We start from the raw sequence: 12,963 nt of genomic DNA on the forward strand, positions 1-12,963 counted from the left end.
TAAAGCGTCTTGTCAGAAAATCTTTATATCACACTCATGATTCATAATTAAAACATTTTCCTCTTCAACAACGAGACCCGTACGACGTTGAGATTAGAGTCCGATTACATTGTTTCCGGACTTTAAGGTCATGAAACTAATCATTCCTAAGGTTAATAAAGACGTACACTTACAACGAACGTGGCCGTATTCTTATGCTTTGTGTATAGTTGGTATTGCTACCTATGATGTCACTGTTAACGATTAATATGTATATATGCGAGTCTTATCCAACAAGAACAGTGCACCATTCTATCTACAGGACAAGGACAGGTCTATTGACTAATGATCAATGCGTGTGCATTGTGTTAATTCACTCTTGGATTATCGTTGTTGTTCTTTGGTGCACCTTACTATAGCTGCTAGATTCTAGTATAACTGCACCTGCCCTCCATAAATTTGTGCTGGAATTTAATATCCTATTCAAATATTTTCTATATGCGCTTTTCAGGAAGGAAATTAAAATATTGCTTTGAAATCTGTTATCAGATTGGCAGCTACATTGATGTCACTATGTGACTCTGGAGTAATTAAGTGAAATAGATTCATTCTTATTGCAAAGAGGCTGCAGAATACCAATGGTTTATATGTTTAATTGTACTTCTGTAATGGTTAAGACATAAATATAATAATTTGCAATAGTATTGAGTATGGAAGAATAAAGGTGGGGATATTGTTTATGTATATTTATTGTAAATATTATAAATAAATGTTTTTGGCAAATGTTTGAGAACAAACCTAAAATAATTATATTAAATTAATTATACAAAGACTTCACGTTGTGGTTAACGAGTTAACCCCAATATATATATATATATATATATATATATATATATATATATATATATATATATATATATATATATATATATATATAATATATATATAGATATATATCAATACATATTATATTAGTTATACAAATTATAACTGGCTCTATAAAACATGTGTTTATGAAGGTATGATGTTCATTTTTTAAGTTATCAAAAAGACAATAAAAAAATAGTTGCAAGAAATGTGGTTTTGGTTTCAGACTCAAAGTGTCGCTGTTCACCAATACAAGTCAATATGGAATTTTTCTCACAATAAGCAGCCACTGAAATCTACCAATGCAGAGAAAATGCAAAGTCTATGTATGTGCAGTGGCAGGATCTTCTGGAAAACTGGGCGTTTTTCGTAAGATATTTTAAAATATTTCGACATTTTCTACGGCAATTGGATCCCTTGCTTCAGTCTACGACATGGAAAGGTTTGTCACCCGTTTGTTTTTACTATTTTTGGCCTGTAATGTATCTTACTGTAAAATTCGTTACTCAATTCCAGAGGAAATGGAAGATGGGTATGTTGTTGCAAATTTAGCAAATGATATGGGACTTAATGCTCACAGTATACTTAAACACAAGATTCGTATTGCATCGGGCACTGGTAAACAGTATTTAGAGGCAAATAAAGACAATGGGAATATGTACATTAATGAAAAAATAGACAGAGAAGAATTGTGTGGATCTAAGGATACCTGTATTCTCAAGCTGGACGTTCTAACTGAAAACCCACTTAAAATCTTCAGTGTTGAATTAGAAATTACAGACGTGAATGACAATGCTCCTCATTTCTCACCGCAATCTATAGAGCTGGATATTTCAGAATTAGCAACACCAGGCGAGCGGTTTTCCCTGGACAAGGCTATAGACCCAGATGCCGGCACAAACTCTGTACGCACATATCATCTGAGTGAAAACCAACATTTTGACATTGAAGTTCAGACATTAAAGGATGGCTCCAGGTTTGCTAATCTGTTGCTGAGGCGTGCTTTGGACAGAGAGCAGCAAGCAGTTTACAGTTTGCTTCTGACTGCTGTTGACGGTGGTGCCCCTACACTGTCTGGCACTGCAAATATCACTGTCCGTGTTCTGGATGCCAACGACAATGCACCGCAGTTTGATCAGCTGATTTACATTGTGAATTTAACTGAAAATATCGCAATAGGTTCTATTGTCCTTAAGTTGAATGCTACAGATTTAGATGAAGGGTCCAATGCAGAAACAAAATATTCCTTCAGTAGACATATGTCAGGAATTGCACTACAGAAATTCTCTTTGCATCCAAATAATGGAGAAATCAGGGTCAAAGGGAACATAGATTTTGAAGAATGTAATGCTTATGAACTGTTTGTGCAAGTAAAAGACGGTGCAATGATTGGACACTGTAAAGTGGTAATACAAGTAAGTGATGCTAATGACAATTCTCCAGAAATTATTATCACATCTCTGAAGAGCCCAGTTCTAGAAAATGTGCCAATAGGTACTGTTGTAGCTCTTTTCAGCGTAGAAGATTTGGACTCGAGAGAAAATGGAATGGTGGACTGCCATATATCTGAAAATCATGCGTTTAAACTCCAGCAGTCTTTAAAAAACTATTACGCGCTGGTGACAGCAGAACCGCTGGACAGAGAAATTGTCCCTGTTTATAACATCACTACCACCGCAACGGATAGAGGATTTCCTCCTCTGTCAAACAATAAAACCATCACTTTAGAACTTCTGGACGTGAATGACAATCCACCAACATTTAAAGAGTCTTCTTACACAATATCTGTCCTGGAAAACAATGTCCCAGGTGCTTTAATAAGTTATATAACTGCAAACGACCCAGATTTAAATGAAAACCGATTGCTCAAGTATTCTATCCTGGAAAGCACAAACACGAACATGTCAATGTCTAAATTATTTTATATCAACCCAGAAAATGGCAACATTTACGCACTGCTGTCTTTAGATTATGAAAAAGAAAAGGATTTTCATTTTAACGTCGAAGCCGTGGATTTTGGTTCTCCACCACTGAGCAGCAATGTTACTGTCAATGTAATAATTCTAGATCAGAATGATAACAGCCCAGTTATTGTTTCACCTTGGCGCTCACATGGATCCGTAGCTGAAGATATGATACCAAGATCGGCTGAAAAAGGATACCTGGTTACCAAAGTGATTGCCATTGATGCAGATTCTGTCCAGAACTCGCGGATAACCTACTACCTCCTGCAAGTAACCGACCCGACCTTATTTAGCATAGATCGCTACAATGGAGAAACCCGAACACTGAGGCGATTCGGTCTAAGAGATTCTTATAAACAAAGACTAGTTATTCTCGCACGGGATAACGGAGAACCCCCACTATCATCTACAGTTACCATCAAATTATCAACGATGGACCCGGATTCAAAAGCTTTATCTGGGATGACCGACATACCTTCAGAGTATGATTACTTTACAGATTTAAATCTATATTTGATCATCGGGTTGGCTTCAATTACATTTCTATTTCTGATAACTATTATAGTGTTTATCGTGTTGAGGTGCCAGAGGGCTGACCACAACAGTGCACACCCTCCCTGTAGGAACAGTTACCACAGCGAAAGAAATTCTATGAACTCTCAACTGCGCCCGGATTCCACCTTGATTTCCAGCGATGCCTACTGGCACAGTCTGTTCGTAGCAGAATCAAGGAAAGGGAAGGTGCTTCTTAGACAATCTGTACCCAACGGGTCTGGTTACAATGTTTCCAGTTTACCAAATAATGGACAACCTAAAGATTCCAACGACACAGTCCAGTCAACACCACAGGTAAGAAACCAGCGGCACGATTTAATCACGTACGTCCCCTTTATGTTGTTAAATAATTATTTACGTTAAATACTATGTGCATACAAGTGTGTTCTATTAAAATGTGACAATTGTTGTATATGGTCATCGCTACATTTGTTTAAAATGTTAACTATACGTTGCAGCTGAACTTATTACAAATACAAATTATTTATCTTTGCCTCGTAACATCGAGCTATTCACAGCGGACAAACTGTTTAGATGCACCGGTGTGTTACTGCAAACCGTATTCGTTTGAGAACTATGTCACTCGTGGCTAGCATGTGCAGCGCTGGTGCTGTCCTTCAATAAGTGCTGAACCTCGCGCTAACATAAATCTCACATGACATGTTTATTAATACAAAAACTTATATAGGAAAAGATTGTTCTTATGGGCCACCTAAAGTCGCAAAAAGACGTAATCGTTTTTTTTTTCTTTCTCAATAATATTTCACCAGTATTTTGGATTTACATTGCCTACTGTAATTTGTAAAATTAATGTAATGTGCATGTTTCTAATTTAAGAAATGTTCAAACTTTGAAAATCGATTTATTAGATCGTATCACGTGATATTGGCTTTTGAAATGGAAAGTAATTCAATATATATGATGAACTCATACAATTCCCCATATCTTTATGAGCTTGTACGTGCAGCTATACGCATTTGGAGCACTATAAAGACATTCTAGTGTAAATATTGTAGTTAACAGAATAACTATAGCCTACTAATCTATGTAGAAATATAGCATACCAGTTTTCTTCCAGGCGATAATGGGAAGGTAGAAGGAAGCAGGTTTTGGCTGAAAGATAAAAATGACTTCCTCAGCATGAATTTCGGGAGAAGTAATTTAGTCACGTGAGCTGATTTCAAAGGGAATAGCATTAACACAAATTCATATTTGGCACTGTAACTGAAAACAAATAAATAAAACCTGGTGTTTCAGTGCAAGCTTACAACTACATACTCAAGGAAAGTGTTGAAAAAAGAAATCGCAATGATCTCTTAATAATTATCTTTAGCAATTTTATTAAATCGGTTTTTAAAACAAACAAACAAACAAACAAACAAACAAACAAACAAACAAACAAAACACAACCAGTGTGCACAACTTTCTGTTATGCTGGGATATTTCTACTGGAAACGAGTAGCTTTTTAATGAAATATTCGTTTCAGACTCACAGTGTCGCTGTTCACCACTAAAACGAAATGCTCACTGCCAGATTCAAAGAAACCAATTTTATTATTATAGAACAGACTATTTTTGTGACTGTGCAGACGCAAATACCTCAAGCACGTTAGGATTTTCTCAATTAAGATACAACAATAATTTCAATAATCTTAAACGTGAGACTCGGTGAATCATTCAGGATTACAAATAAGCACGAATGGATTGGTCATTAACATAATTTCTCTGGTTTGGATTAACCGCATTAGAACTGCAATGTCATATCATTTTGTGAAGCACAACAGGAAAAGGTACGTGTCATGGTTCTTTGTACTGTCATTCACTTGTAATGTAGCTGAATCTACGACCCGTTATTCGATTCCTGAGGAAATGGAAGTAGTATCTATTGTTGCAAATGTAGTTAATGATTTGGGATTTGATGCTACCAGTCTTGCTGAAGGCGATCTCCGGATCGACATAATCTCCAGCAAGCAGCTCCTGGAGGTTAATAAAGACACCGAGGAGTTGTATATCACAGAGAGAATAGACAGGGAACAGTTGTGTGGATCACGAGATAAGTGTTTTCTGAATCTGGACGTTATGATTAAAAACCCACTTAAAATCTACAGTGTTCAATTAGAAATTACAAACGTGAATGACAATGCGCCTCATTTCTCTTCAAAATCTATAGAGATGGATATTTTAGAATCTGCTGCAACAGAAGAGCGGTTTTCTCTTGACAAGGCTGTAGATCCAGATGTCGGAACAAACACTGTAAGCACCTACCAGCTGAGTGAAAATGAACATTTTGATATTGCGAGATGACGGATCCAGGTTCTATGATTTGGTGCTGAGGAAGATTTTGGATAGAGAGCAACAAACAGTTCACAATTTTCTTTTGACCGCTATCGATGGTGGAGCCCCAGGAAAATCTTGCTCTGTTAATATATTTGTGTTTGTTCTGGATACCAACGATAACGCTCCACAGTTTGGTCAGCCAATTTACACAGTAAATATAACTGAAAATGCCTCCATAGGAACTCTTGTCTTTAAGTTAAGTGCTTCAGATTTAGATGATGGATCCAACAGCGATATAATATATACGTTTAGAAGATACACGTCTGAAAAGACAAGAGACTTGTTCTCCTTGGATCCAAATAAAGGCGAGATCAGGATCAAAGGGGCGCTACATTTTGAAGATCTAAATGCTTTTGAAATGTATGTGCAAGCTAAGAACATGGGCTCGATTTCAAAGGTTGGGCATTGTAAAGTGGTAATACACGTGACTGATAGAAATGACAAGTATCCTGAAATCACGGTTAAATCTCTCTTAAGCCCAGTGCTAGAAAACATAACTGTAGGTACAGTAATAGCGCTTATCAGTGTAACAGATATGTATTCAGATGAAAATGGCGAGGTTGACTGCCAAATCTCTGAAACATTGACCTTTACATTGCAAAAGTATTCAGAAAACCTTTAGACGCTTGAAGTTGCAGTACCTTTGGATCGTGAAGTTGTTCGCGCGTATAACATCGCCATCACCGTCACAGACAGGGGTGTGCCGCCACTGTCAAACAACAAAACCATCACTCTGGAACTTTTAGACGTGAACTACAACCCACCAGCATTCAAAAAGTCTGCCTACACTATTTCAGTCATAGAAAACAATGCTCCGAGTTCCCTATTAAGAGCTGTTATTGCCATCGACCCAGATTTAGGTAAAAACAAACAGATCAAGTATTCCATACTCGAGAGCAAAACCTTTACTATATCAGTGTCTAAATACCTTTCCGTTAACCCAGGCAACGGCAACATTTACGCACTTCAATCTTTTGATTATGAAAAAGAAAAGGATTTTCATTTTCATGTCGAAGCCAAGGATTCCGGTTCTCCACCACTGAGCAGCAATGTTACTGTCAATGTAATAATTCTAGATCAGAATGATAATAGCCCAGTTATTGTTTCACCTTGGCGCTCACACGGATCCGTAGCTGAAGATATGATACCAAGATCGGCTGAAAAAGGATACCTGGTTACCAAAGTGATTGCCATTGATGCAGATTCTGTCCAGAACTCGCGGATAACCTACTACCTCCTGCAAGTAACCGACCTGACGTTGTTTAACATAGATCGCTACACTAGAGAAACTCGAACACTGAGGCGATTCGGTCTAAGAGATTTTTTATAAACAAAGACTAGTTATTCTCGCACGGGATAACGGAGAACCCCCACTATCATCTACAGTTACCATCAAATTATCAACGATGGACCCGGATTCAAAAGCTTTATCTGGGATGACCGACATACCTTCAGAGTATGATTACTTTACAGATTTAAATCTATATTTGATCATCGGGTTGGCTTCAATTACATTTCTATTTCTGATAACTATTATAGTGTTTATCGTGTTGAGGTGCCAGAGGGCTGATCACAACAGTGCACACCCTCCCTGTAGGAACAGTTACCACAGCGAAAGAAATTCTATGAACTCTCATCTGCGCCTGGATTCCACCTTGATTTCCAGCGATGCCTACTGGCACAGTCTGTTCGTACCAGAATCAAGGAAAGGGAAGGTGCTTCTTAGACAATTTGTACCCAACGGGTCTGGTTACATTGTTTCCAATTTACCAAAGAATGGACAACCTAAAGATTCCAAAGACACAGCTCAGGTAAGACAAGAACGGTATTTAAAAAATAAAAAAATCATTTTGAGTGTTACATTATATTTTATGTTTTTGTATACTACCACCACTACCACCACTACCACTACTACCACTACTACTACTACTACTACTACTACTACTACTACTACTACTAATAATAATAATAATAATAATAATAATAATAATAATAATAATAATAATAATAATAATAATCGAGTTATTACCTCGTTTCTGTGCAAAATTATTTGGCAGACCATTATTAAACTTTTTCGTATATGTCACTTCAAGGCTGTACTAGAGCTAATGAGTGCTGAAACAAACTCTCCAGCTTTTAACTGAAATAACATTAAAATAAAATCTTCCTGTAAACCCATTGATAGATGAATCCACAGTTTTTGAAACCAATTAAATCATATACGTTATTGTTAAATGTTTAATAAAGAAGGTGTTATGTATTTGGGTCTGGAAATAATTGAGCCCAGACAAAGAGAACTGTCCAAAATAAAACGTTGTTTATTAAACAGAACACACGGAACAAGAACATGCAGCACACGCGCCTTCGCTTTTATACTCTTATAACACGCGGCCTTACACGTGTTGATATTCACTATAACAATTTGGGTGCGTGCTGTGCACGTTAACACGCTCTGCACCTGCAGAGTAGAATACAACACCTCCTTCCCGCTTAACAGAACCCCCCTGTACATTATTTTCCTTTTTTCCTAATTACAATTTTAATCTATTTGGAGGCATACTGTTAGGTTTGGGACAAGTGACAACAGAAGTTGTTGTACATGAATGGGTATTTACATTTTCCCCATTTGAAACAGTTACAGTCACTGGCATTTCAGTTACCTACACTTTCAGCATTTCCAACATTTTCCCCATTTGAAACAGTTACAGTCACTGGCATTTCAGTTACCTACACTTTCAGCATTTCCAACATTTTCCCCATTTGAAACAGTTACAGTCACTGGCATTTCAGTTACCTACACTTTCAGCATTTCCAACATTTTCAGTGTTGCATCCAGTTGACTCAGTGGATACAGAAACATCATCATCAAACCACACAATTTTTCTTTCATTTGTTTCAGTCTTGGATACATCATTCTCTGTCACAGCACACATTTGATTAATGTGTCTCTTTACCATTTTACCTGCTCCAAAACCATGTATGTTACTGGACCTAGTACCTTCTTAATTATCCAGTTTTGCCACTTGTTTCCCCCTTCCATTATCTTTTACCAGTACACGTTGTTCAGGACGGAGAGAGTGTAGATCTAGAATTTGCATTCTGCCACTGAATTTGTTTTTGTTGTTGAAGCTGCATGTGCTGTGATGTGTTCTGTCTCAGCAATGAGAAACACGTGCGAAGCTGTCTCTTTAAAAAACGGCTCTGCTGGAGTTTTCATTGTTGTCAACTGCGGAGTCGATCTGTAAGCTAACAGAAAATTTGTAACTCTGTGCTGTACCGACAAGCCTGGTGAGTTACTTTTCTCAAAAGCTCGTTTAAATGTCTGCACCAATTGTTCCGCAGCATCGTTGGAAGCTGGATGGTACGGAGCCGATCAAGTATGTCTAATACCATTTAGCCTGAGGAATTGTTGACCCCTCTGAAGTAAAATGAGGCTTATTGTCAGAGGCGATCTCCTGCGGCAACCCATAGGCAGCATATAACTCCCTCAAAACCTCAATTGTTTTTTCTGAAGTTGCATTTGGTACAAGCACTACTTCAGGCCATCTAGAATACGCATCGATAACCACTTGAAAATTATGTTTGTCTTTTTCTGCGTAATCTATATGTATCCTTTGCCACTTTCTACTTGCCCATTTCTATGGGTGGCAAGGCACAACAGCAGGTAAGTTCCTCCTACCCATGCATATTTCACAGTCCTTACATTCGGTTTCTATAGCAGCATCTAAACTTGGCCACCAAAACAAACTGTGAACTAACATTTTCATGTTTGCAATGCCTTGGTGCTGTTCGTGTAATTCTATTAACATTCTTGATTGTAAGCTTTCCGGAATTACCACTCGAAAACCTCACAACTCACAGCTGTTCTCTACAGTTAGTCGTTTTCCGATTGACATAAGGTGTAAGACCATCCTCATCTACAGTATTTGGCCAGTCTGTGAGCGTATAGTACCTCACTTTACTCAACACGTGATCTTTATCAGTCTCTGCTGCTATCTCTTTAGTTGTAATTGGCAGCTCATCTGCGTACAAGACTCGATATATTACATTTGGCTGTGGAGGGTTTTCTTCATCAAATGGCAATTTCTCAATTTGTGAGTAATTTCTCCCTGCTGTAGTCAGTGTACATGAGGAAAAAGCTATGGGTTGCTCTGAGCCAGCCCCACACGTGTGAAATAACTGCTCCAATTCCAACAGGAGATGCATCGCACGCCAGCACTACTGGCAGCGTTGGGTCATAATCCACTAACACTTTAGAGGAAGTTGGTTTGGTTTTAGCTTCACAGAATGCCCGGTCACAACCCTCAGACCATTTCCATTTTACATTTTTCTGCAGTAGCTCAGTCATGGGGCTAATCAGTGTGGTCAAATTCTGAATAAACTTACTGTAGTAATTTAGAAGGCTCAAGAACAATCTAAGTTCGGGCACATTCTTGGGAACTGGTGCTCCAACAACAGCTTGTTTTCTCAGTGATGGGACTAATTCCCTGCACATTTATTTCATGCCCAAAATATTTTACTGAATCCTGGAAGAAACTACATTTGGCTTCTTTAAGCCATATGCTGTGACTTTCTAGTCTAGACAGCACCATTTCCTGGTTTACCAGGTGTTCCTTGTCATTTTTTCCCGTTATTAGTATGTCATCCAAATAACAGATGACCCCTTCCAGACCCTGCAAGATCTGGTCCACAATTCACTGAAAAACAGTGGGGAACTAGCTACTCCATATGGGAGTCAGTTATGCTTAAACAATCCTAGTGGAGTGTTTATTGTTAAGTATTTTTTTAAGTGTTTGTTCAGCTAGACCTGCTGGTAAGCTTGGGAGAGGTCTAAATTTGAGAATTTAGTTCCCCTTGCCAATTTTGCAAACAGATCTCTGGCTCTTGGAATTAGGTATTGGTCCACCTCTAACCACGGATTTATGGTAACCCTGTAATCCCCGCAAATACGCACACTACCATCCTGTTTTGGCACACATACTAAAGGAGCAGCCCATTCACTAAAGTCAACCTTTGAAATTATACACTGTTTTTCCAGATCTTTTAACCGACTTTCTACAGCTGGTTTCAAAGCATAAGGTCCTGATCTTCCTTTACAGAATTTTGGTGTGGTGTCTTTAGCCACCCTCAGACTATCCTTAACTCCGGTCACACAAACAATTTCGGGGCTGAAAACAGACTGTTACTTATTACACAGAGCTCCTACTGCATCAGTAACTCGAGGTATCTTTCTCCAGTTTAGTTTCAGCTTGCTGAGCCAATCTCTGCCCAACTTTGGAGGAACATTTCCCTTACTAACTGCAAGAGCCAAATCAAAGATTTATTCTTATTACGTTACACTTACATTTAGTTTATCCAACACTTCAAGCATTTCATTTGTCTTTTGGTTGGAGCTTAACCTTAGGAAACTTTTGTTTGTACACTTTTTCTGAAGTCAAAGTTACAGAAGCTCCTGTGTCTATTTCCATTCTCACGACTACATCATTAACATTTACATTTACTCCTCTTCAGCATCGGTGCCGTCTTTCCCTTGATAGCATTTGTAGACACAGTTGGCCTTTGAAAAAACAACTTTGCGCTTGTGTGGTCTTGAATAATAAGACTTTCAACAGAATATAATTGGACAAGTGATATCTAGAACTAACATGATTATAACGCCATGGTTACTTTAATAATAACGTGCTAGCAAATGAATAAACAAGGATACAGTGTTTTTTATGTTAGTCATAATATTCAGTACAAATAATATGCATATGTAAATACTTTTTTTTTTTTAGGGAAGTTGTAAGTTGTTACAGAAATATTGTAATTTATTCACATTTGAGGGCCTTACAATTGTGCAAACCATTTGCTATGTAGTGAAACCAAACAGATGATGCTCCCATCGCTATGCAGTAAAGCATCTCATGCTAACATTTCCTCTGTATGTTTGGTAATTGTACTGCTTATGTATACCAATATATTGTCTGTGTAATGTATTCCAATTATGTAGACTTGTTTCTCTGTTATATGGTGACACTGAATCAAACTTTCCCATCCAGTCTTATTGAATGTAAATACAAATTATGTATGTTTACCCAGTGGCATGCTCTCCATGTGCCCACATACTCTGGAAGTTTGAATGAATCAGGCCATAGTGCATGAAAACCACTACCTGTATGTTTCATGCAGTCAGAGACAGGTAAACCTGAGTATTTTAGATAAAACAGACCATGACCAATAACCCAATGAACAACAACATCACCTTGAAAACATACACGATTGCATGACGCTGGCCTCATTGGATGTATGATGGGATTTCTTTTTGAAACCCAGCTAATACCAATTTTTCTTCTTGGCAGGATCCCACCAGAGGTTTCCCATGAGGCCAGTGTCCTGCTGGAATATCATCAGGAGGGGTTGGCTGGCCATGGAGGACTATCATCCAAGCTGACAGCTCCCCTGAAGACATGCAGAACTGTTTAGTGTTCTGCACTAATGCACCTCCACACCATTGCTCACCCACCTTCCCAGTTATTTCCTTGGAGATCACACTATCAAGCATGATGCTGCATGACTGACATGGAACTAACATCCATCTGAAACAAAAGTCACACATTGCCATTGCTGTTGATCCCAGCAATTGATTACAAAAAACATTTAAAAATGATGATTGCACCTGTTTCTCATATCACAGACCTTTACCTATTAAATGTATTTAAGGCAATGAAAAGATGATAAGGAATTGTAAAGCCCACTCATCATATCCTTATTGTAACATATATTATGGTCACAAAACATGAATGTGTGATATCATTATGAGCAGACTGTTTTTTAAAGTCTGCTTTGATGACATTTTCCTGTCATTCAACCTGTGTAGACTGTGGTTAAAGAAGCCAACAACAGCCTTAAGTTTCCTGAATATCAAACTAAATTTAGATAATCAAAACAGACTTGAAATAGTCTTTAAATAACTCAGAATATATCCCACAGTTTCATTTTGTGAGTCAGATGTAAAGTAAAGTACATCTAACTGAGTGACAATCTTAAAAGATTCAAAATCCTATCATGTTGTAAATTTACGCAGATCTACTTAATAACTTTTTTTTGTAATTAAATTGGTCTGATACATAAATTGTATTGGTTGACTTATAATCCTTTGAGGTGACTGTTTGACCTATAAAGTGACGTTAAACTTGGATGAAAGTGTAGATAAAAGTGGTTTATTACAAATCATTCCTGTTTTATGTATGTGTGACAAGTCCACCACCTTAATGTTTAG

General features: G+C 37.7%; 1 protein-coding gene across 1 annotated transcript; it reads left to right on the forward strand.

The window, feature by feature from the left end:
- Positions 1–1,280: 1,280 nt before the first annotated feature.
- On the forward strand, positions 1,281–12,760 carry LOC121324857 (protocadherin alpha-C2-like). The gene is made up of 2 exons (XM_041267069.1): positions 1,281–3,659; positions 12,044–12,760. The coding sequence occupies exons 1-2, from the start codon at positions 1,281–1,283 to the stop codon at positions 12,065–12,067; spliced, it is 2,403 nt and encodes an 800-aa protein (XP_041123003.1). The 3' UTR covers positions 12,068–12,760.
- Positions 12,761–12,963: the final 203 nt, after the last annotated feature.

This window comes from Polyodon spathula, chromosome 12, assembly GCF_017654505.1.
Source record: "Polyodon spathula isolate WHYD16114869_AA chromosome 12, ASM1765450v1, whole genome shotgun sequence".
In the NCBI taxonomy this organism is placed as follows: Eukaryota; Metazoa; Chordata; class Actinopteri; order Acipenseriformes; family Polyodontidae; genus Polyodon; species Polyodon spathula.

Coding starts and splice junctions, on each gene's coding strand:
- LOC121324857 (XM_041267069.1), top strand. CDS start 1,281: ATGGAAAGGTTTGTCACCCGTTTGTTTTTACTATTTTTGGCCTGTAAT. Junction 3,660..12,043: donor CAGTCCAGTCAACACCACAG/GTAAGAAACCAG, acceptor TCTTCTTGGCAG/GATCCCACCAGAGGTTTCCC.